Source organism: Antennarius striatus, chromosome 6, assembly GCF_040054535.1.
Source record: "Antennarius striatus isolate MH-2024 chromosome 6, ASM4005453v1, whole genome shotgun sequence".
Lineage (NCBI taxonomy): Eukaryota > Metazoa > Chordata > Actinopteri > Lophiiformes > Antennariidae > Antennarius > Antennarius striatus.
In genome coordinates this window covers 23,293,436-23,320,001 of record NC_090781.1, presented here as the reverse complement: position 1 = coordinate 23,320,001, position 26,566 = coordinate 23,293,436, and the positions used below count along the sequence as shown (strand labels likewise).

The 26,566-nt window shown below is 40.1% G+C and overlaps 1 protein-coding gene across 1 annotated transcript in view; it reads left to right on the top strand.

Annotated features, from left to right (window-relative positions):
- Nucleotides 1–980: 980 nt before the first annotated feature.
- Nucleotides 981–26,566, top strand: part of gucy1a2 (guanylate cyclase 1, soluble, alpha 2) — a 36,125-nt gene continuing 10,539 nt past the window's right edge. The window contains exons 1-7 of the mRNA XM_068318309.1: nt 981–1,436; nt 7,802–7,863; nt 8,453–8,577; nt 10,713–11,623; nt 21,012–21,224; nt 22,427–22,699; nt 24,313–24,456. Of these exons, the coding sequence (XP_068174410.1) occupies nt 1,116–1,436; nt 7,802–7,863; nt 8,453–8,577; nt 10,713–11,623; nt 21,012–21,224; nt 22,427–22,699; nt 24,313–24,456 (2,049 nt within the window). The 5' untranslated portion in view covers nt 981–1,115. The remainder of the gene's footprint in view (nt 1,437–7,801; nt 7,864–8,452; nt 8,578–10,712; nt 11,624–21,011; nt 21,225–22,426; nt 22,700–24,312; nt 24,457–26,566) is intronic.

Here is a 26,566-nt window from a genome sequence, read left to right as displayed (position 1 = left end):
CTCTCTCCGTCTCGCGCGTCTGGGCTCGAGCCGCCTCAGCCCGCCTCGCTCAGTCCGAACCTCCGGTGACCAGAAGAGACCAGACGGCGAGCCGCGGCGGATGAAGCTAAGGGGAAGATGGACAAACGATGACCGGACCGCTGACTGGGGGACCTACAGGAGAACCGCTATCGCAGAGGAGGAGGAGGAGGAGGGACGGAGGACATGGAATCCGTCACATCTGTCGCTACTTTGGGGATTTGTACACGGCAAAGTGGGTAGAAAAAAAGAAAGAAAAAAAAAAAAAGAAGGCAGACGCCACTTTATTTGGGTGCCGGAATCCATTCACCCCGTGTGAGAGGAATGATTAGCATGTGTCGGAATCACCGTGGTGGACAAAAATGTCTCTTTTGGCGACCATTTGTCGTTTTTGTCTTTTGCAATTTCGTCAATTAAGGTAACATCTGCTTTAGCCTCACGAGCCAATTGTCTGCCGTAGTTAAGCTAGCAGCTAAGAACACCTTTAGAACATCACCTTTAGAACGTCACCTTTAGAACATCACCTTTAGAACATCACCTTTAGAACGTCACCTTTAGAACATCACCTTTAGAACATCACCTTTAGAACATCACCTTTAGAACATCACCTTTAGAACATCACCTTTAGAACATCACCTTTAGAACATCACCGGCCTCGAGACGGGGAGCACTTTTTTTTTTTTTGAGCATCCTTCTAAGTGTCCCGCCTCCCGGAGTGAACAGGGGTTGAGTCGTGGAGGGTATTTATGAGTCTATAACCCCAAGCCCTCCACCCCCCTTACATAAATGTTTGCGTGCCGTTAGTGTTCTCTCTTTGTCGACCCCCCCCCCTGTCTCCCCCCCCCCTGTAAGGTTGCCGTGTCTCACGCAGATAGACGCATCTCATAACCACGCATAGACACAGACAGACCAGGACATTATCTCATATGCATACATAATTATACAAACACACCTCACTCCCCCACCCCCCACTATCTGATGACTCCCGGGTGTAGAGGTGGACGTGGTACGGATCCGACTGTAGCATCACCAGTATCCCCAACACCACCACCACTTCCACCATCACCACCACCATCCTCCTCTTCCTGGACACCACCATGTCCTCTTCGTCGCGCAAGATCTCATCGGAGTCATTCAGCAGCTCGGTGGGCTCGGACTGTGGGCTCGAAAGCCCCGGGGGAGACGGAGGGGACGGTGGTTTGGAGGCGGCGGAGGAGAGCCGAGGATGCCCGTTCTCCTCCTTCTCCTCCACGCACAGAGCGGTCCTTTGGAACGGCCGCAGCCACGCCGAGAGGTACGCCTGTCCGGCGGGAGAGGAGCAGCAAGGACCCGGCGGTTCCCACAAAAGGGTCACCAGAAGGAGACGGGTGAACCTGGACTCCCTGGGGGAGAGCCTGAGGCGACTCACGTCACCCATGGTAGGGCTCCAGCTTGTTCATTTAACAGATATATCATTGAATATTCAGACAGAAAGTTGCATCTAATTTATAAAGGCATAAACATCTTCATAACTTTAATGTTCAGGAATCATTTTTAGGTAGTTGATGGGACTGGAGTGAGATTACTCTGTACCTGCTCAAATATGTTATGTCTAATTTGTTTGTAAAATTGTACACAATTCTAGCTTCTCTGGACATTGTTCAAATCAAAATGAGAAACTGTTATTTTATTCCACATGGATGTCTCCAAAGTTAGGATAACACAACCTTTAAGATCAGAAAAAAAGGCAATGTTCAAGCGGTTTCACTGTCATATCAGTGTCACAAATCCCAGGCGAAGTGATGTGTGCTGTGCTGTGAAACAAGCCTCTTTTAATCTCTCACATCTGATAGCCTGAATCATTTCACAGATTATATAATAAATACAGGATGTTGCTGTGAGGGAGCGAGAGAGAGAGAGAGAGAGAGAGAGATGCCCAAGCTCAAGTTGCGTAAATGTATTTGATGTGAGGAGTGTGACGAATGAGTCTGTTTCTGTGAGTCTTCGTTGTGTCTGTTTGTCAGCTGTATTTCAGGCTGTAATGTAGCAAGACAGTTATTAGAAATGAACACAACTGTGATGGACGGCGCATGATTAGGACGTTTCCTATAGCATGGTCTGGTGTGACAATGCATCAGTTGGCGATTTGATTGTATCTCTTGTAATATGGCCCCTGTTACACGGTTGTAATGTTAAGTAGACTGGTAGACAAACAGATGCTTAAGAGGTGAATAAAACAGTACGGTCATGTGAAATTACATGAATAAATCATACCATGATCTCAAAGGCAGGTACATAAGGGCTGTTGAGTTACACGCCAGTGTGATAAGTGTAAAACTGCATAAGGTTTCCGACTAGCACCATTTTAACCGCTTGATAAGATTTCAGAGTCTAAAATGTACACTGAAAAATGTGAATCCTCATTAGGATATGTTGCACTTGGGTGGTTTCTAATTAAAATGTCATGTAATGCAGTAATGACAAAGCCAACTAATGTTTTTCAACCCTGACATTATGTGACTACTTTTTACTGATTCCAAGCATGTGATAGAGAAAGAAGTGATGCTAGAAGTAGATATGTCCTGAAGCTAATGATTTGCAACAGAATCCATGTAAATACGGAACATTCTGTGTCTTGGATCACCGATAACTATACAGCAATATCAAGCATTTACACACAGACATCTGGAGTTCCACAGAATGAATTAAAAGAAGCAAACAAAAACTGTTTTTGACCATCAGTTGTATAATTTAGCTCAAAATGCATACTGTTACATTAAACCAGACAACAGTGGACCAGATAAGCGTTTTTAAGTGGCCTCATGGGTCACCTCTTCTAAAGTTTAAGAATAATATTTGCAAATGTTCAAATGTTTGCTCTGTCTGCTCCTGAGGAGAAACCACTTCTGTGTGCCGGCCTGATGTTTAAATGTCTTCACCAACCTCTTGTGAACTTGTGCGGTCAGTTTCATGCTGGGTTTATAATGATAATACAACTAAAGGGCTGTCAGCTGTGATAAGATAGTTTTATATTATTCTGTGTTTTAACTTTTAAAACGGTAATCCACAGTTTATGCAGATTGGTTAATCATCTAACAAAATCTAGTACGTATCACTGATAGAATTTGAGATGGATGCACAGATTAACAATAGATGGACAGATTCTGTATTTCTATAAGGAGAGACCTGAGAGCCTTTTGTTCTAATATCAACTCAGAAGGCTCTCAGGTCTACATATATTGGTTCCCCACATAATAATAACACGATAGGAGTTGGTGAGAATAGGGTCCTCCAAATTGCTGGTGGTCAGACCATGTGACCGCATACCTGGGAGAAATGGATGTTGCAGATAAATCTATATAGCAGAGCAGTGATTGTTAGGCTTTTTTGCTGCCCAGACACAAACTTTCAAAATAATGAAATTCAACAGCACAGCACAAAATCTGAAGTTGGAGCAGCAGGCACCTTTGAGAGCCAACTTCAGCTCTCTGCTGCAGCTCGCACTGCCCCTGATCTTTAATAGATCTATGAGAAAGTAGGGCAGAGGGAAAACAATACAGTTTAATGTCAATGATGTTTGCCATGCGTCGTGCTGTTTGTGTAGATCTCTCTGAATTTGAGTATATGTTGAGTTTTAATATGCAAATTTTATTGCTGTGAAGTTGTTTTGGCCAAATGGACATGGGAAAGGTAAATGTAATGTACAATATGTTTGCTTATGTGTGTGATCAGCTTGAAGAAGACTAAGAGACTGAGTGCATTTCTTCTAAATTATGTTAGTGCTGATTTGCTGCCATTAATATTGAATCATCAAAACTTGTAATTGCTGCTATTAGTGGGGACCTACACAAATGAGCTGATTGACACATGGAGTTATGGCAAGTAGTTGGTCCCTCACTCCACTGCTGACAGCATACTCTTTCTGTATCTCTGTCCCTCTGTCTCTCCCTCTGTCTCTCCCTCTCTCTCTCTCTCTCTCTCTCTCTCTCTCTCTCTCTTACACACACACACACTGACTGCGAGCAGTAGTGGTGACTGTTGTTGACTGCAATGGAGCGTGACAAAGAGAACAGAGCATGCTCTCTGTGGATGCTTTCGCCCTGACCAACCTGACCCAGAAGCATCAACACACGCACACGCACGCACGCACGCACACACACACACACACACACACACACACACACACACACACACACACACACACAACACACACACACACACCCACACACACACAACGTACCCCACACACACACACCTACACACACACACACACACACACACACACACACACACACACACACAAACACACACACACACACCCACACACACACAACGTACCCCACACACACACACCTACACACACACACACACACACACACACACACACACACACACACACACACACACACACACACACACACACACACACACACACACACACACACACACACACACACACACACACACACACACACACACTTACATGTGTCCAAACATTCATCTTCTGTCTCTTCTTGTGCCATCTCTCAGTTCTGTGTATCCACATGGAAGGTGGCCATTAGCTTAGTGACCCATGTTGCTGATCAAAAGGCCCTGAGTGTTGGCCACAAAAATGAAAAGTGTGAGCAGTGTGCATGTGTGCTAATGTGTGTTTGTGTCTGTCTTAAATTCTTACCACCAGGGGCCAGTTTTGCTTGCAGCACAATGACCGTTTGGTCATTGTGCTGCATCGGAACAGCTGGCTGTAATTTCTTCACACTGCTCTGTAATACCTGTTGAAGTTGGCTGTTTTCCGTGATCACCTGTGTGTATTTTTTCCGCACTTTCCTTGAATGGGGCTATTTTCTCAAAATTGGGAGATCTACACACCCTTCAGTGATTTACTTTCTACCAGAGAAAATTATTTATTCCAAAATCTATTGGTTCAGTTGTTCCATTGTTCTATCTGTCTGTAATGAAACAAATGTTTTGAAATAAGCCTGTAGGTTTGTTTAAAATTGTTATTGGTTTGATTTAAACTAAAAATGTGGTGGAGGTTTCAGTCCTCTGGCTGTCACTGGAACTGATCGACTAACAGGGAGCTTCATCAGGCTATTTGAATATAGATTTGAAACCTAGTCACTGCCACTGTTACACACTAGTATTTTGATTGCAATATTAACTACAGTAACAGCATTCATTGATGCAAAAGACTAATGCACTTGTGAAATAAACAAGACTCAAGTTATTATCAATCAACCAAAATCAGATTCTTCAAACTTTTTATCCTCAAGTTGCAAGACTTTGATTTAACTAAGCATTTACACAAGAACTATCCTTCCAAGATAGAAGTAAATGTCCCTGTGAACCAACACAGAAAAGGGTATTATCATTATCTTCAATGGACCAAGTATTGACCTGTAATAACCAGTACTACATCACCGGTACCACAGTCTTTCACAGTCAAGATTTAATAGGATTTGTTTCTCTTTTCTTTAGTGTGTCAGTTTTCCAACTTTGCTAAATTACAAGTTCCTACTGCTGTGTGACTGTGGACCATAGTTAGTCTGTACTAAAACGACTGTAGACCATTGTTTATGAACACAAAGACTGACAGGAGAATGATGCAATAAAAGGAGGCAAGGAGGATCTTGTCCAATGAGCTGTATAAGGACCTGCAGCTTCCAGAATTAACATCTGTGACAAGTGACGAACATGTAGATTGTCTGTTGGCTGACTGCAGAAGCATGGAGGGTTGTGTGACTAACTTTTAAATTGATATGTATAGACAGTACTTATAGTCATTTATGGCTACAATTTTTTATTTGTAGATTTTTCCCCTTTGTGTGTGAGTGTGTGTGTGTGTGTGTATGTATTGGAGGGAATCAGTCATACAGACGAAGGGAAGGCAGATTCACATCCAGGAGCGAATATGAGAGAATGACTGAAGCTCTCAGGGAAAAAAAGCAATGCAGAGCAATAGAGCCAGAGGAATGGAATGAGCATTGGTGAGATTCTGCTCCCCTCCCAGGGTAAAGAAACAGAGCAAACAAAGGAGACAAATTGTGGTGCTGATGAAGAAGACTACCGAAAAGAAGGGGGCGATAAAGAGAGAGAGTGTGCACAGAGGTGTTTTATAAGACACTTATTTACACTTCATCATTTTCTTGATGAAAAATAATATTTGAAGTCTTTATTAATTTACATCCAAGTTATTACGAAAACTGTATTTTACTTTTATTGTATTGTGTTTAAATCTACAGATGTAGTTTGTTTTAACAATCAATCTTATGAACCAAGTGATCAATGATTGAACAGGTTTTACCAAATCTCACAAGCTCAGCTCGTCTGTATGTGTTTGGTTGAGTGAGATTAATATGTAGTGCGTTATGTACACAGTAAACATGCCAGTGATTGTAACAATGGAAACTAATGATGATGAATGTGTAGAGTGTGTTTTCTCTCGTGTTTTGTTCATGTTACAAAATATCACACGCAAACACACACACACACACACACACACACACACACACACACACACACACACACACACACACACACACACACACACACACACACACACACACAAATGTTTACATTCCAAATGAGTACCTAAATCAGGGGTGATGTATGAGATCAACACACTGTCCATTATACACAGACATACTGAAGACATTCACAAAATATGTATCAGTTTAACCCTGACATGACGAACAGTAGAAGCCTTTTCTTTTTTACAAATTGCTCATGAAAGTTGGACCCACTGAGTGCATTTTTTAGCCACACAGTCGCTGGTAAAGTTGCCATTTTGCTCTTGTTGCTAAGGCTCACTGTTGCTAAAACTGAAAATATTATTGCCTCAGCAGGTGTCCTTTCAAGTGGCACCGACTGCTACAATATCCTCAGTCGTTAGTGTTATCATGGATGTGGACATGGATACAGCATAATAAAAAAAATGAGTCAGCAAAGAAGAGAAGCTCCAAACATGACGATGTCCATTTAGTTAGCTACAATATGATGTTTTTTTCTGTCCAACTGCATAATTCACTTGTCTCTAGCTCCCTCATCCCCCCCGTAACTGTCCAGAGTGGGTGGAGGCCACAGAATGCCCTCTCCAGCTGGCACACTGTGTTCTAATAATGTCGCTACAGCCTTGCATTTGAACTGTATCACATTAATCACACTGAAGCCACCCTCTCAAGCTTAGGTTGCCAGTATGGCAAAATTATGCCAATTTCACACACACACTCATACACACGCACATACACACGCTCATCAGGAGTGTATTTTGTCAGCATTTATTATTTTATATTTTCTCCATGAATACTAGTTGCCAGTAGAACATTAGGACACATCAAGTAAAAAAACCCCAATATCTATCATATTTTTCTCAGTCATAAAGATATGGAAGCTCTTTGGACTCAAACTAAATTTAAATCCTATATTCTACTAAAACTGGGTAATCCCCTTTTATCATCTCAGGCTTATAGATGCACCTTTTCCCAAGCAGACATTTTGACTTGTCATTATGGGGAAAGCGTTTGTGTAACTAATAACATTAATGGCTCCTTTTATTCATGCCTCAGCAAGCTGTGACACCTTGACAATGATCCAACACGTACAATTCCATAACCTTGAAACTAGTGCAGCTACAAGGATATCGCTAAGTCTGTTAATTATTTCCTTGACATGTTAAAATGTCTTCTGTGTAGAAGGCCTGTTATGAAAGAATGTCTGCGATCGGAACTCAGGCGACATTATGGATTGAATAGATGGCCTTAATGTGTAAATAAATGTACACATGTATGATATTTTTATTTTGCAGACGCAGACTGTTCAGGAGGCTCTACAGCGAACGCTAGACTTCTACAGACAACAAGAGATCAGGTGAGAAGATGTCCTCTATCTATCTCTGCGTGTTGTCGACCTCTCATGCTGGTTCTCTTTCAGGATCCTGTATTCTTGGATCAATCGCAGCAGTCTCTTGATGTTTACCTGTCGCCTTGTCTGAGTGACCCCATCACTGTCTGTGTTTGTGTCTGTCACACATGTGCATACACACCTGCTTTGTCTCTGGAAGCCTATCACTGCCTTTGATACATTCTATCCGACCTGCCTGCCTGCCTTCTTTTGAGGTCAAGCAGACAGACTGACACACATAGACACACTCCTTCCGTTCTTATTTCTATCTCTTTCTCATTGTCTTTCTGACACTGAGCGTACAATACCCTTGTTTCTTGTTGTTCACATGTTTTCATGAATCTGGAGTTACTTTACATTGAAGAAATGGTCTTAAATAAGTAAGCACAGAAAAAAAATTCAACCAAAAAAGAAAAATCCTACATGTTACATCTTGAGGGGATGAGATGGTGGATCATCGTGTTAGCTTAGGGTTTCATTATCAGTGCTTCTTGTTTGCTGATTTATTGTGACATCATTGTTTATGCTGTCTGTGTCTGGTTTGTGTCCTTGACAGGTGTCAAGAAGTTGGCAGCGAAGAGCTGCGAAGAGAAAGGAGAGAGGATAAATGTCCATTTCTAGAAAATTATGATTCAGAGGAAGATGTCCTACAAATTCTTCAGTATATGGCTACCATACTGGGTAAGTACTGTATGTCACATTAAGTTAGATGTATGCATTTTTAAGTTATACAGTCAGAAAGGGAGGGCAGGGAAGGAGCGTTTTTAAATCCCTACGTGTGTGGTCTACTTAGTTTGTGACTTCAATTTGTTATTTGTTATATGTGTTTAGTTTATAATTTTCATTCCTTTGTGTGTGTCTGTAATCTTTTTAGTTTTTTTTCTTTAGATTTATTTCTCTTTTACTTCTTGTGTTTGTTATGAACCAGAAGACATACAGTATAGGCACTACTTCTTCTTTTCCCCTATGCATGTCCACTAGTATCACATTGTTTATATGTCTTTTTATGCTTGTGTAGACATTGAAATGACCCCACCTGTAGAGGAGAAATCTCTAAAAGACATTGTAGACACTTGGAGTGAAAAAGTGAAATAGGGTATTATGGTTTATATACTATGCATATACTGTGGATAAAAAAGTATTTATAGATGCAAGAACACACACTGTGTGACTCACTCCCAGTGTCTACATTTTTTTTGTGCCAGCATGAAAACACACACACACACACACACACACACACACACACACACACACACACACACACACACACACACACACACACACACACACACACACACACACACACACACACACACACACACACACACACACACACACACACACACATAAACACTATGTCCTGGTGAGTGAGTCAGAACAGCTTTTTCTTCATTCCATACCATCTAAGATACCTTCTTGTGTCTTCATGCATGTAGCTTCCCTCCCTCCTTTTTGTATTTCTGTTTCACCTTTCTATCTTATTCATTTTTATAGTACTGTATCTATTTATCTATCCATGTTATGCCACATATCTATTTATTTAAGTCATGGTGGCAGAAGGCTCAGCAGGTAGTCCTTAGATCCTTCTTCCTGTCCAACTCTCTTAGGGAACCTGAGGTGTTTCCTGGCCAAATGGTATAAATAATCCTACACCATCAAGACCAGCACAGGGATCTCCTCCCAACTTAGCTAGCTACAAAAGCACTCCAGAACATCTTGTACTATTTGACACTGAGTGATTTTAAATGAACAAATAATGACCATCATCATTCTGGCATGGCAAACATGAAAACAAACCCTCCTTCCCTTTCTTGGAATCGCTGCTGATAAGCTACTCTTTACCACTTCAGCTACACTTTCCTCCTGCTCTTCCTCACTCACTCTGTCCTTCGGCCCTGTTACGGTCACCCTGTCTCTCCTCAGGTCCTTTTCATTCACAAGTTTCAAACTCATTGAAAATGTGAAAAAGGCTCCTTTATGCCAATAGAAGACATTCGGCTTAGTATAAATTTCCCATTATCTGACTGATATTTTATTTCTGTCGAAATTTTAAATATATTTAAATAAATTTAAATATATTACAATCTACATCCCTACTGTCTGAATTTATGGAATTTTATTGCACATCTTTATTGTGGTTTTCGTTTTTGAACATTTTTTTTTGGGACATTTTTGCCTTTACATGGATAGGACAGCCACAGATATATGACAGGGAATTAAAGAGGGGCAGAAAAGTAGCAATGGACCGCAAGAAGAAATCGAACCTGGGTCCAGTGTACGGAGACTACATCCTCTGTAAATGGGCCACAGAGTCTGGTGTCAGGTTATTTATATAAAATATCAATTTTAATTTTCTCATAATCTTGTAATCCATTTATTTTCTCATTCATCATTTTCAGCAGACATGTGACATGATTGCTTTATCAATATTTATTATTGAGCAAAGCTTTAATGTTTGATTACTCTGAACAGTAATCTTCTGTGGATATGCTTGAAGCGATTTTTTTTCTGAATTAAATCTCAGTGAAAACATGTCATGAAGAAAAAATAATGTGTCCTATAAAAGGAAGCTGTAGACTGTTATATGCTCTTAAAGGCTCAAGTGGTCTTTGCATATTTCTGCTTCAAGAAATAATACTGCAAGACTTCACAACTTTTCTTCTCAATTATATTTATTATATCCACTTTTTTTTTGTGCTAGTGTAATTTTTGACTGCATGTGGACAAGTTAGGGTTACTGTTGTGAGTTATTGTTAATGACATTCATCTTATATATGTATATGGTCAGAAATGAAATTCTGTATTTTGCATTTTAGGAATCCCATTCATGGAGATGCGAGAGCATTTTGGAGAGGAATTCTTTGGCCTTTGCTTTGAGGAAAATGAACGGGTGCTTCGGGCTGTAGGTGGCAACCTCCAGGACTTCTTCAATGGCTTTGATGCCATTTTGGAACACATTCGCACCTCCACGGGGCGTCGTGCCTCATCTGAGAGCCCCTCCTTCCAGTGCAAGGATCCTTTTGAGGAGGAGAAGGGAGTACGAAAATTGGACAAAGGTGGAGAGAGAGGAGAAAGAGTTGGAAGAGGAAAGGTGTTGCTCCTCCATTGTTTTAACCCCGCTCCTGTTGTTGGACTAGTCATGCCAGGCTTGATCCGAGCTGTTGCCAGGCGGATCTTTCATTCAGAAGTTGAGGTGGAAGAGGTTCCACCTCTAACTCCCTTATTGCTCAATGAAGATACAGAACATACAGATGGTGATTCCACAACCCCCACTCCAACTGCCTCCCCCACTGCCTCAGCTTCCTCATCCCCATCCCCTCCCTCTCCTTTCAAAACCTCTATTCCCACTGTTTGCTTGTCATTCCAGATACAGGAAACGCACCCTTCTTCCTTCTCTTCCCTCCCAAATGCTGCCTCGGTGAGCACTAAAAGGCTCCCCCTCTCGCTCTCGACGAACCCCAGTGATTTGCGTATTGGCTTGGCCACCTTTTGCCGCGCCTTTCCATTTCACCTTGTGCTGGGGCCTCACATGGAGCTACTGCAGATTGGAGAAGGGTTAAGAAGACAGGCTCGCATTGAGCAATACAGGAGTCTCTCATTCAGGGACTGCTTTGAGATCGTCTCACCCAAGATGGAACCTTCATTCCAGGGCATCCTTCTGAGACTTGCATCTCCATTTACCATCCGCAGTAGACCTGATACAACGCAGGCTGGTGCCAAGGAAAAGGTAAAGATTTCAAATGTTTCTTATTGTTATTCAATGAACAATGCCAGAGTACTGTATTTGATAAATGAAGCTTCTAGTCAGTTTTTAATGACTGGATAATAGTTTCTTGTTGGACAGATGGTTTCATGTTTGCACTGCTGAGTGGGGTAAATCACTCTGGCTATGTTCCCTTTTAGTTGCACATTTATTAATTGCTAATTAGAGTTCTAACAACACATTGCTTTATATATGATCCATCATTCTATGTTTGGGTCAAGCACAGAATGTTCTTTGCTGGTGTGTTATCAAATGAAAAACTTGGGCAAGAATGCCAAAAGTGTATTAATTTAGCAGTTTGGTACAAATGTCCCAATGAATGCTAACTCAGATTTAAAGTGTTCTCTCCTGTGGTATGTAAATATAGTCTGATTTTGTTATAATATGCATCATCCACAGGTCAAACAAGTACTGTATATCAGGGCAAAGTTAGTAAAATAAAGAAACTTTTAGTTCACTTGTGTACGTAATTATAAGTTTTCTTGTATTCTACTCATTTATTAAGTTCTGCTGAAGTTATAAATTGATCAGTGATCATTTTTGGTGTGAATAAGTGGAAATTCAACAAATTCAGTGCATCATATTGTAATTTTTCATGGTAGTCCAGCTATCATATGCAGACAAGGTGTTTGTCATAAGGAACTAGGTGTGATTGAATCTAAAGTAGGCAAGAAACTTGATAGAAACTGATTGAATGTCCAGAAAGCTGCACGGTGATTGTCTACTGCAGTGTAAAAACAGGGATACAATTGAAGCTTGTAATTCATATATTGGAATGTCAATGTTTGTACACAGATTAGAGGTATATATTGATAAGAATTATGAAATATTCTTCCAAAATGCTTAATTATACATATTTCCAGGGCTACAAAACTGTATGTGGAAATACGTGTGTTGCAGACAACACATGGATACAAGTCTGCATTACACATGTGAATTTATGATACTTTCTCTGAACACATTCACACATTTGAGCATGTGTCACATTCACACTAAACATGACATACGGCAGCAGGCTCTGAAATCACTGCTCTGTCTCCATTAGATGATCGATCCCTAGCTTTTTTAAGGAGTGATTTTGCTTGTCTCCTACTTTTTCAACAGCTGTGACACAGTGGTGAATGACAAAAATATCTCACCAAATGGACAGATGGCTTCTCCACATAGGAAATTGATATTATCTATGTATCACACGGCATGGCAAGTTGTGAATAAACAGCACCACAGATCTATAGCCAAAGGCAGATGGTGTAGTTAAAAATCGTGTCATGTCATGTTTCCCTCTTGTGATAGTGCTGTTTGCACTAGTCTTTGCACTGGCACGAAAATAGAAGCAGCAGAAAGCTAACATCTTCACCCAACACTCAAACCACTTAACATGTCCTTCGAAGCAAACCTGATGCAATTAGTGCTCACAGATTTTCTGCAGGATCAATGGAATCCACTGCTACTTAATTTCAATTTATGCTATGTGAATGACATTCAGGTTTTTTTTGGGTGTAGGACTATGGATTGTGGATTTGTGTAACTATTGTGTAAATGTAAATTTGTTTTTTAAACATATTCTTTAAGGCCTGGCCCTAAGAACTGCTGATGTAATCCTGATAAGAGAAGGACAAGGAATTATTAATTTGTTGTTTTTTCTGATGATATGTACGTATATTTAATTTGTTTTTAATTCAAGGAAGAAAAAGAAAATTACATCCATTTTCTAAATTTCACTTTTCCATTTTGGAATGCGGAAGGAAAACACCTTGTTTCAGTTTGTATTTTAAAAACTCGAATTGTGTTTTTATTTTTTAAAAAGCTTCAGAAATGAAAATAAAATCACCAAAAGACCCAAAGACTGGATATAGATTAAGTTTTATTAAATAGATGTTGTTCAATCAACTGTTTAAAGTCAAAGACATTTAGTTTATTATTGCCCATAATGAGGAAAAACATCCAAATTGCATTTCTGTTTAGGGACTGATTATACTTGTTTCTATTCTATTGTTAGACTGAAGTGATATTAGAAGAGTAGTAAAAATGTCAAAACCTGTGAACTTAGCAATTAGGTGCTATAAGAAATTTTATCATTTCAGTCACTGTTTTTTGTCCTACAGTGATCACAATGTAGCTGCTCTATATAGCTTCACATAACTACACTAAATTTGTAAATTGTTACCCAGAATTCTCCTCTGCAGAGTTAGACCTCCAGTGCCACTACAGCACATCTCTTCTGTACAGTAGCTTTCATCTACTTTCTGTCAGTGCCTCTCATGAATTCTCATCTCTATCATTCTCATTATTCTCTTTCCATTTGTGCTTACCAATTTTCAGCTTGTTCCTCGCAAAGCTTTCCTTTTTCTCCTGTCATATAATTTCCCTCTTGCAGTCAAACAGAGGCAGGATTCAAAAAGTCTTTATAGTTGTTCAAAATTGAAAAATAACAATTGATCAAAATGCTCCTTTTTTTGAGTAATTTTTCATGTTTCATGCTTCTCAAATATAGCTTTCAGATGAGACAGACCTTACTTTGGATTACATTTTATGAAAGTGTCAGATCACATACAGGGAGTTCCAAAAATTGTATACACCCTTTAACAGTTGAGATCAAAATCGTTTTGTGGGTCTTTTGCATATTAAGCACATCAAAGTCAATAATGGCAGCCAGTCTACACTTCAAAAAAGTAAATTCATTCTAAAATGCTACTGGAAGTATGAAAATGCAGTTGAAGTGCTTGCCGCAAAGACTTGCTTTGCTGAAACGTTCCCAGGACTCTTTCTTCTGGAAGACCACGGACATCGATAAGCCCCACAAAGGAACACTTCTTGTGGATGTTCTGAACAGTCCCATCAGCTTCAAACTTATCTCTAATTTGAGTGACGGTAACTCGTGTCAGTGGTTCTTTTGAAAGTCCCTCCTAAATTGTCTTACTGCTTTGTCATACTTTGGGTAGGAAGTTTTGAAAGTTTCCCAATGTTATAGATTTTGCTTTCCTCTGTCATAAAATTCCATGTCTCATTCTTGACGTCTGATTGCTTTTGATTTTTAATTTTATTTTGAAAAGATGTTTGTAGTTTTGATATTGTCAAAGATATTGTTGAATTGAACTAATTTAAAGAACAGATGTAGTGTGACTGGAAACATGCCGCATGTAAATCACTGACATCACCATTCAGGGGTTGCATATCAGATCTTAGGGTAGCTGAAGTGTCAGCAATCAGGTTTCTGTCCGGTGAATCATATGAAACTTGTGTCACCCGGGCTAAAAAGTGAAACAAGGAGAAAGAGAAGGACTGGCTGACATTTAGACTAGAAAGGACAGCAAGAGAAGGCAGGAGGCCAAGTTAAAGAGGCCACTAAAGAGCACTCTCCTGTGCTGCACTGTGTGTGTTTGTGCGTGTGTTTGAGAGGCCAGTGGATTTTCATTTTGTCTTCTTTCCTGTCTTCGCTCAGGGACATGGATTGTGCAAGAGATATCCAAAGACCTGCTGAAAAGGTCAAATCGCATCTCTCTGTTTGCTTAGCGTGAGAATCGTTGTTAGCACACAGGGGAGTGCACACAGGTTGCGCTGTCAAAAGCTATCCTCTAACCAGTGCATCATCTTGATCATCATGTTTCCTTGCATAGCACAGTTTTCTGTACCCTTAAATGAATTCTTTCCTATTCTTGCTGTCTCTGTTAGACAGAATAAGAGCAGATTTTTTTTACACAGCTGGAAAAAAACCCCATCAGTAAATACGTGCAAAGTGGGTTTTGTGTGGCTTAAGTGATTGATGTGATGCAGGTCAATTATTGGTGTGTGAGATTTGTTGACAAATCTTTCAAGCTAAGAACAGACCTGAACCAAGTTCATAAATGAACATACAACACAGCCACTGTGTGATTTAGTCAGAAATTATACACAAGGTCATGTTGTTTAGCTAACCTGATTGTATATTAGGGCAAATATAAATGTTGAAAATTCTGGTTAGTTTTGTCATTGACCTGAAATATTTACTTAAGCTGAGCAGTATTTCTGTTCTAAAACTTAAGAGAGTCGGTGCAAAGACCAGCATTCGTCTGCAGACGATTTTGAGCGGTGTCCAAAAAGTCACAGCTAGGACAAGGAAGATTTTTGACAGCTGACGTGCCTGAGGAAGAATCACGATGTTCAAAACTGCAAAGTCATACTTGTTTTTTTAATAAAAAAATTCTGATGTGCGCTTGGAGGGGGTTACTGGATGAGACTTGTTTGTGCACCTGCATGTCTAACTACAAACAGACGACAGGGAAATCTTGACATTAGTCAACTTTGATCTAGATAAATCAGTGCCATGATGAAATGTTTGTTCAGTGGAGAGTGCTTTGAAAATCACTGGCCTGTCTGCCTCTGTCTGCTCTTGATACATTTACAAAACCACGTGAGTGAAAATGCAAGGTGACAGGAAGAAGAGGAATAGAGATGGGGACAAAACAGCCGATGTGACTTGACATTTTCTTTCAAGTTGTCGAAAGAAGGATCAATAGGTTAGAAATGTCAGTTTTGGCTTAACTTCAATGACTGGAATGTTTGCCTGTTATTTTTAGATGTTCACTAACAGGACATGTAAATAAATAAAACTTGGAACATACATGACTCATTTTAATGAGGCTCTCGTTACTCCCGTTACTCCTGTTACTGTTAGCTTATCTGTTACTGTATTAGGCTATACACAAGTCTCAAGTTGAGCTCATTAAACATAAACCTAGGGGAGTGTTCTTTAATGTGTGTGTGTGTCAAAATGATTTTTAAAAAATGATTTTTAAGTATTTATAGATGTAATGCTTCTATCTGCAGCTATTAAATACATACACAGTATTTCAGACCATGGCAGGGGGGAAGTATTGGCTGCACCTCCCTCAAACCAGAAGAAATTCATTCAAAATGTACTGATTCTAAATGAATCATAAGTAAACCAAGAAAAATATGCTTCAGGTTCTAAAGTTGTTTCAACTGAATCTTTTGTCCATCTCATTTCCAAACACGAGGAAAAAGAAGCACAAAACTAGTACACCACCATAACCAATTGTGATCTCAGTTATCTACTATATGTAACTATAGTGTATTTAATACCTCTTGGATTGTATCCAGTAAAACAGCGCTACCACAACGGTTGTTGTAGGGCTGTTGTACTGGATGAAATTAAATTGTATAGGTGTACTTGATGATGTGGCAAGGAAGTGTATCTCACACTGGCTTCCATTGAATTACCGGTAGTCATCCTTTTAAAATAAAACTGTCATCAAACTATATGGCCTGTGAAGGGTATGAATAGTATCCTCTATGAAGCTATTTCTACTTTACATCAGATTGGACTGACTTTGATTAAATTAATTTGATTTTCAAAATGATCTGTTATCTGGTGACGGATTGTGTTTCTGAAGGGTTTCATTAAACGCCTCTAAACTAATCTTGTCAGTTAATTATCAGTATCTAGTTATTTTAGTTATTGCTTACATAGATCCCGCAATATGACACATATTTATATCACATTGACTCATGTTGAATTTACATTTAATCATTAAATGAATTTACCTTTAAAATTGAGATGTTCATTTTAAAGCCTCTGCTGATCGTTTCACTTGAAACAGCCAGGCACAAGGGTTGTAGCGTAGGGATCATAGGCTACAGGCTGTGTGTGAGTGAGCGCCACTGTGGTTGTGTTCTCGCGTCCGAGTGCCATGTAAGAGCACTGCACAATATAGCTAGGGTTTGACGAGATAAGAGCATTGCAGCATTGTGCGCATGTGTATGTGAGTGATAGGGATGAGAGTGGCTGACTCATTGACTCTTCGCTGCTCAGTGCTTGTTCATGCAAATGAGAGTTTGTTGACATGCCAGAGTCTGCTCAGAAAGATAATCCATTAACTGTCCGTTCCACTTAACCGCCATCCTTCTCTTTGTGTTTCTCTGCTGTACCTGGTTTCCATTTTTCACATCCAGTCCATCTCATTCTCCTTGTGTTCTCTCTCTCCTATCTCCGTATCCCCCCCCCCTCTGCCTCGATTTCCACCTTGTGTCCTTTCAGCTGTTTTTATCCTGCCTTGTCTCATTTTTATCTACCTTCAGCACCCTGTTGCCTATGGCAATAGAAACCTGTGTCTGTACATTTCGATAATCATGATGCTGTAAAATCTGAATATCACAATTTGTGCTGCTCAGGCCTTAATATTATATGGCATAATAACCTTTACGTAGACTTGTGCAGTACAATGGAAACCTTACTCATGCATAAACACACAATATAAAAATTCTCATTGGCAGGTTACAAAGCCTCAGGACAGCAATTGTAATAGGTTTAGATCACAGTGCATGCAGGAAACTAAGGCTTGATTCAAACCAAATCAGGTGTTGTAGTGATTAGTTTAGGGTTGTGAGGCAGTGATGACAGAAGTGGGTGTCGTACTGTGGTTTGGTTCTTAAGCCCTCCCTGGACAGCATCTTGTTTCCTGCTCCTGTTTTGGAACCAACAGTTCTTCTGAAGCAAATTTTGTCTTCTCCAACAGGTTTGCAAAGTATTAATATTTCCGTGCTGGCACAACCTCCTGCTATCCAAAACGCTCTACCCACCCTCTGAATGAATGGAAGGGCTGCTGTGTTCATCATAATGACTTATTTGATGTGAATGAGGCCCATTTTAAAGTAGAGATGATTTGTCATTTTTCCTGTCACGTTATGTAAAAGTGCATCAAGCCATTATTCATGTCGATATCCGATTGCATAGCCTACCAGCGCAATCTGCATTGCTAGCCATAGCACACAGAGCAAAGGGATTAGGTGGAAATCATTAACAAACTGGAAGTGTAACAGGTAGATGGGTGTGTCTTGGAGTCTGATCTATAAGTTATTGGATGCAAATGTGCATTGCTGTATGTTTATGTGTGTTTTTATGTGTGTGTCAGTGTTTCAGAGAAACAGTTGAGACAATATGTATTCTCTCTCTTTCTCTCTCTCTCCCTGTGTGTGTGTGTGTGTGTGTGTGTGTGTGTGTGTGTGTGTGTGTGTGTGTGTGTGTGTGTGTGTGTGTGTGTGTGTGTGTGTGTGTGTGTGTGAGAATCTAGACTGTATGCATTATGCAGACTTAGGAGAGCCTTGTGCTATAAATAAAACAGAGCTGTAGTGTGTTCACTGGCGGAATAATCTATCTGACACTATTGAGAGAGAAGGAGAGACTGAGAGCAAGGGAGAGAGAGAGGGAGAAAAGCACAAGCAAGGAGAAAGATGGGGGAGCATCAATGGAACGATGGATGCAAATGGAGAGAAGCAAACAGAGAAACTAGAAAAAAAGGAAGAAACGGGGGTAAAGGAGAGAGAAATTGTCTCAAGGGAGAGGGAAAGGAGAGGTCTGACCATAGGGCCTCTGTCAAAGGCAGCACAAAGAGACAGTGCTGCATTCTTTTCAAAAGAAGACTAATATCTTTCCTCTACATCTCCTTGGGTAATCAACCACCCGGATACCCTTTTCAGTCTCGTCGTATTTTCTCTTCAAACCTGTACTAAGGACATTCAAGAAAACCTCCATGTATTTCTTGCAATGCATACATATCAGCTTTTATGACATGATTCCTGAAGGAATTTGGAAAATCTTTTCAGTAGAAGTTTGCAGGTGAGCATATGATGAGGACGCTGATACTATTCTGCCTACAAGTGTTCATCTCAAATGTCTACAGGATTCACTTTTTATGAACCTTGTTGGCATTAATTCTGCACTTGCTTGGAAATGAAACCTTGTTTGTATTTAGTCAAAATTGCTTCAAAAGGGATTATAGGCATCAAATATTTATCCTTTGAAGGCATATGGATGGCCTCTGTTGGTTGCATGGGACACAATGATAGCAGCACCAACACAATCCGCACCATCCTTACTGCTTACATTCTTGATCATGTCAGCTCCCACACTGTTTAAACAAACATTCAGATATCTTCATAGATAATTCATATTGACACTTCATGATAAGATTGATTACTTAAGAAATATCAAGGTCTCAAGGAGATTAGGGTCTTTCCATTGATTCATTAAACATTTAGATTGACCTTACCAATAGAAAGTGTATACACTATATGATCTCGAAAATGAATGCTATAATGATACCAATGCAATTCCACATCTAGGGATGGGTTTTCAATGGTCAATGAGTCATATTATGATATTGTAATTATTTATTTATTGTGATTATATCATGGGAAGCCATCTTTTAATGGCAATTGTGTACTTGTGTGAACTTTTTCCAGAACATAATGGGCTTATGTTGAGATTATTTCTTCTTTGAAGACCTTTAATATTAATACCTTTTGTGCAATATATGGTATGATGAAAATCATACCAAACACCCATTTTAAATGGCAAACAGCAGGTATCAGGTGAACATTACCTCTATTTTAAGAGATACAGTAATATCCATGCAGGTGGGCGGAGGTACCTCTGATACACTCTTTATGAAAAGCAACTTGCCAGTGACTTTAGAGCAAGTAGCTGGTCAATGGCACAGCTGTTTTCTGCTGCTTTGAGATAGCAACACACCAACCACACCTCAATTTAACACCAAGACTCCCATAGGAGCATGGTTGGGTGTAAGTACATTTGCCACTTAAGCAACGTGGAAGCAGGGGAATGAAAGTGAAAATTGCATCAGTTGCACACAATCAGTGGGACACACTGTGTCCCACTTTGATAGGAGTAAGAGCTGTTATTGTTAAATTACAAACTACTTGATTCTGCTTGTACCCCTCTGCAACACACACACGGGGTCATCCATTCCACCCCTTTCTGCTTTGCGCTGCCTTTCCCTGGTCTCTTGATTTTCTGTGTCTGCAAAATGTTTCATGAAGTTCACAAAAAAACAAACATCTTATTCTTCTTCTCTCACTATTCAGTGTGTACAACAACATACAATCTTTTAGTGATAGACTTATCCTTTCAGAACAATTAAAGCCATCATGGTACTGAATGATTTCACTCATCAACCCAGTGCACTGAGAGGCTTTTATAAAAAAATGACATAAGTAAGCTTAAATGAAACTGGATACATTGTGTCACAATCAGGGTATTTGCCTCGCTTTGTCTTGGATGTCATTTAAGAGTTGATATTGCTAAGAGCTGCATCCGGTCTCTCATTCTGTGTTTGCTTGTCAAAGTATTGCTGTAAAGCGTAACATTTGTGTTACAACAGAATAAACACCAGTATGATATGAAATGATAGGTATTATTGTTATATTACACAGCTCTAACACAGCATTTAATCAGGATTGTCAATGCAGTCATTCCGCTGTCTTTGAATTGAATTAATTACATGAAACGGATTTTCATATCCCAGTTTTTCTGTCCCAATTTGATTGTGTCTAGGTTATGGAGTTGAAAGGTCAAATGATCCATGTGCCTGAATCCTGCTCACTGATGTTTTTGGGCTCGCCACGAGTTGACAAATTGGAGGAGCTGATGGGCAGGGGACTCCACTTATCAGATATTCCCATCCATGATGCCACACGGGATGTTATCCTTGTCGGGGAACAAGCCAAGGCCCAGGATGGGCTCAAGAAGAGAATGGACAAACTTAAGGTAGAACAGTTACTCATTGATTCTAGGATGACTCAGGAGATTAGAAGAGCGTCTTTGCCAGTTTTACCAGTTTCATGTGCTGGAGGTATTTGGCCATATTGGATACGTTCCCAGTAAAGTGATCATTTTCCATGACTTGTGTCAGAGCCCTTTTTTTGTTGCTTTTTAATCCCCGTAGGAAATTAGTGGCACACTCTAGTTAGTTTTTATTTTGGATTCATGCATATACAGTATATGTGTGTACAGGCTCTAAACACACACACACAAACACACAGAGGGGGGGCCTGTACGCATGCAGGGAGAGGTAGAGTGGCGGGAAGCTCCTGCTTGGTGAGGCCAAATGAGCAACTTGTAAGGGGGGACGACGCCTTGCTCAAGGGCGCATCACTCAAGGGCGCCTCGGCAGTACTCTGGAGGTGAGCTGACACCTCCCACTGTCAGCTCACACTCCAGGTGTTTTGGGGCGGTAGCGGGAATTGAACCGCCGATCTTGGAACATTGGACGACCCACTCTACCGACTGCTGTACCGCTGAGCCACTGCCGCCCCCTTTTTTTTAAAACTTTTTTTTTTACTACAGTACTAAATTCCACATGGATGTAGGCCGTATATAGACCTCCAAAAATTAAAAACGATAACCTGTGACTGTGACACTTATTAAAACACAAATATCATTCAATTTGCAAGAAAAATATCTGAAGTGCACTCGTTAAAGTCAATGCATCAGCTGATGCATTATCGACTAGTTAAATCTTAGTGTTGCCTGTTAAAATCTATGCCACTGACAGGATGTGGCTCTGGGGACTTGATCTTATAATTTGCCTTCAAAGTACCTTTCAGCAATTCAGTTGAGTCTTGACCCATTCCTATGCCCTGCTCACTGCACCACTCTCTCACCGCAACTCCCCCAGGCCACTGTTAAAAATAGCTGTAGCTTAGTTGACTTTCCATCTTAAACAATGGCATATTGCTGCATCAGAAAGATTGGGCATTAAGAAGCTTGGCCACAGAAGCAATAAGCATATGCAGATATGCAGAATCCAAAATAAATCAAATTAATACATGAATACATTTACATCCACCAGCAGTTTTAATTTGGTGCAGTACTCCCACATCTGAGCACTGTTTTCATCAGTGCCTTCGTCAAAGCAAACAACAAAACATTAAAAAAAACCCTCTTAATCCTCTTCTCTCCTCTTCTAGGCTACGTTAGAACGAACCCACCAGGCGCTGGAGGAGGAAAAAAGGAGAACTGTGGATCTCCTTTATTCCATATTTCCAGGTGACGTGGCACAGAAACTCTGGCAGGGTCAGCCGGTGCCCGCTCGCAAATTTGACGATGTTACCATGCTGTTCTCGGACATTGTGGGTTTTACTGCTGTCTGCGCCCAGTGCACACCTATGCAGGTCATCTCCATGCTGAACGAACTTTACACACGCTTTGACTACCAGTGTGGCATTCTGGATGTTTATAAGGTCAGTCGACATGAAGACACACACATCCTGTTGTTTGGGAGAGGCGTAACAACAATGAGGTCATCATAAAAGATCTCAGGGGGTGACACCTTAGCAAACCCTTCTACGCAGGATTTGTAACTATTTTTTTTGATTAACACAACATTCCAATTTGGCTCCCCCTCCCAACCCTACGCAGTTATTGGCAAATTCAACAAATTACTATGAAAATGCAGCCAGTGCATGGTGTCTGCACTCAGCGACACCTCCGCACACTTCTAGTGGGGCATAACTAATGATTATGTGGTACTTTTGTATGTCTATCCATCATTTTCAGTAGAATACTGCATAGTGCACCCTAAGAGTGTTATAAGTTGTTAGATCAGCTTTTTATTTAGTGTGCTTGATATGCATTTGTGTGTGCTCTGTGTTTCTGCAATGTTATATTGGTGTTTGTTGTGTAAGAGGCATCTGATTAATGACCAGTCTGTGGAAGCTTAACATTGACGTGTCAATGTCATCCATGTGACATGCAACTCAGTCGTAGTTACAGTCTTCACTGTATCATGTAGCCTTATTTTCATCCGTAATTTCATCTTTATTTTCCCTGATCGGTTCAGTATTTCTCTCCTTTTCACCCACGTCATCTTTGTTCCTCTGTATCATCTCCCTCGCCATCATCTTTCTCTCTGTCTCCTTGCCTGGGTCCCTGTGACAACAAGATATACTCTCCACTTCTCCGAAATAAGCATGCGTTTCCTCTGTGTTATCACTGAAAAATTCCATGTCCCAGATATCTGAAAATGGGGAAAGGAGATAGAAGAGGATGGCAGGCTGATTGAGTGAACGCAAGCGGGTTTATGTGTACAGAAGCCAAAGAATGAGTGTGTGTCTGAAAGAGGGAGCAAGAATAGGAGCACATGGCAAGGAGATTGAGGCACCCATATGTTGCCATTGTCGTGGTTACTGTTGAAATGATTTAGCCAGTGGCAGGGCTAAATGAGAGCTGTTTGTCTGCTGGCTTTGGTCCTTTTTCTCCTCGTGTACTCTGTGTTTTTTTTTTTTTACTAAGGTCTGCGTCAACTTCCAGGACATCTAGCTTCATCAACTGGAAATATGGCACCACATCCCTGAAAGTGGGACTGCCTATTTATTTTGTTCACATGTGCTCATTTGAATATGAATTTGGCAAGGAATTTTTTAAACAAAGACTTGCCACCAGCATGCAAATGAGTTTTATTTTTACAATGTCCAAAAGGCAGTGGATATTCATATTGTACCAGGAAATAAATAGATTACCATTGTGTATTTGGCGAGTGACTGAGACAAAGATACCAGCCATTTGGTCATTTTACCAGCATTTGTTGGGTGTTAATTTCATGCTCTGATCGTCACAACTGCTGTGACTGGTAAAATAAGACCAAATATAGACTAGGGATGACTTGTTTCTATTTTATGAAGAAAGATAATGAAATATCCTCGATATCACAAATGGGCACTTTTACTTTGGAGATGTATACGTTATTTCCCCACTGTGGGACAATAAAGGTCTATTATTATTATTATTATTATTATTGCATCAGAAACACAGCCACAGTTAATATCCTGACCTCTCTCCTTCATTTGTCATACAGATTGAGACAATAGGTGATGCATACTGTGTGGCAGGGGGACTTCACAAGAAGGTTGATAGTCATGCGAAGCCAATTGCTCACATGGCTCTGAAGATGATGGAGCTTTCAGAGGAAGTACTGACACCTGATGGGAAACCCATCAAGGTAAGTTTACATTCCCTTTCCACAATGCAAGTGTCTGAAGTGCTAGAGAAGGAGTTGCCTCATGGCGACATCCAGAGCCAGAGGCATTAAGTTCATGGGTTGTCCATGCTTTCATCTGGATTTATTACATTCCTGTGAAGACCTTATTGCATCTTTTGCTAATTTATTTATATTATTCGATACAATAGTATGAAATTTTCTTTGTGTAATGACCACATTTTGAATAATAATAATAATATAACAATAAAAAAAATGCAGAGTTGAAGGTCTCTTTTAAATTAATTAAAAAGCAGAACTTAAATTATCCACGTAGCAAAAAATACCATGAGCTGTTGTCCTTACATCGCCTTTGGGCTTTCGGAGCGTGTAGTGCAGACTTGACCTTAAATAAAATTTAATGGAAAAAAAGAGAACTATTTAATTGAACAATGAAAAACAAATACTTGAAAAATATCTGCAAAAATATTTATTTTGTCTGGTTAATGAGACTTCTGCTCATAATGGTTTTCAGTGAGTGACGCATAAAATCCTTTAATTTAGCACTAGGACAAAAAGACAAACTAACACAAATAAAATACAATTCAATTGGATATTTGTATTTGGTTTCCCAAGCACATGGAGTGCAGCATTAGGCTAAAAGAGCCGCATGCGGCTCCGGGGCCACGGGTTGCCGACCCCAGCTCTATACGATTGTTTAATGATGTTGACATTGCAGTTTACTGGTGCCTGGAAGCACACAACTGTGCAACATGAAGCCAGCATCATCATTCATTGAGCTGCATCTGCACCATGGAAATTCATTTTTAAATTGTTTATCATAGCTTATAAATATATGTAGCTTTCTTCCAACCAATTTCATGCTTGAGCTCCATGACACAAATCCTTTTTTTTTTATTGCCAGTACAGTATTATGTGACCTTTATTATTGACAGGACAGCTAAAGTTAAGGCAGGAGATGGGGGGAAGAGGCACAGCACGAAACAACTCAGCCTCATTGCACACACTGGCAACTGAATTAAACACACACTGCAAATCTGTATTCTCCAACATTTTGTTGATGAACAATGTAAACACAATAAAGATAAACACATTTTTTGCTATGTTTTTGAGTTCTGTGATGTATTACCAAGTATTTCACTTGTTGCATTACTGACATTATCTCAGATATTTCCATCAGTGTTAAAATGCAGAGAAATAAAATCATTTATTCACGATGGATGGATGAATGGAAAAGAAGTAGATGAATTGTAATTAGGTATAGGTGATTGGACCAGATGGATGAAGGACATTTAAAGAGCGGCATTAACTGTAAATAGTACAAATAAAATTGTAAGACATTGTACTTGGTTAAAACACACTCCTGCGTTCATCTGCTTATTGTTTTGGAAATAAGACACATTACAGTATTTAATATTCAAAACCCTTTGGAACAGTAGGATGAGTATATTTATACAGTTGGAACAGAAAACCTCGCGCTGTGATACCCCATTAATTCTGAACTGGCAATTTCCATGTTCTGGACTTGAAGGAAAAGTTTCTGATCCTCATTTTAATGGTGAAGGTAGGAAACCTTAGAGTGGTTAGGCTGAAAGATGTCATGTAACAGAGCAGCTTTTGATCTTAAGTGCAAGTGGTTCACTGGAGTCTCCTGAAATGAGGCCCAAGATATGGTTCAATGCGGAATGAACAGTAGGGCTGCACAGTCCACCTGCCAAACTGTCAGAGCGGAGTCAATCATAGATGCAACTAAATAATTTTAACATGTATTGAAATGTTATACTGTAGAGCCTGGAGAGTAGCGTTGCAGCTCTACCCACTTACACTGTGAAAAATACACTGAGGAACAATCTGATTTCTATCGACTTTATTTCAGTCAGCACCAAGCCTCTGAAATATGTGGGATGTTTCTTAATGTTGATTTATTTGTGTTACAGTGGGGGCTGATAATATGTGCCTGATGTGTGCTATGTGGGTGTATGTATGTGATATTTTGTTCTATTTCTGTATTTGCACTTTCTTATACTTCTGAGTGTGCTGTGTGTGTGTGTGTGTGTGTGTGTGTGTGTGTGTGTGTGTGTGTGTGTGTATGTGTATGTGTGTGTGTTTGGTT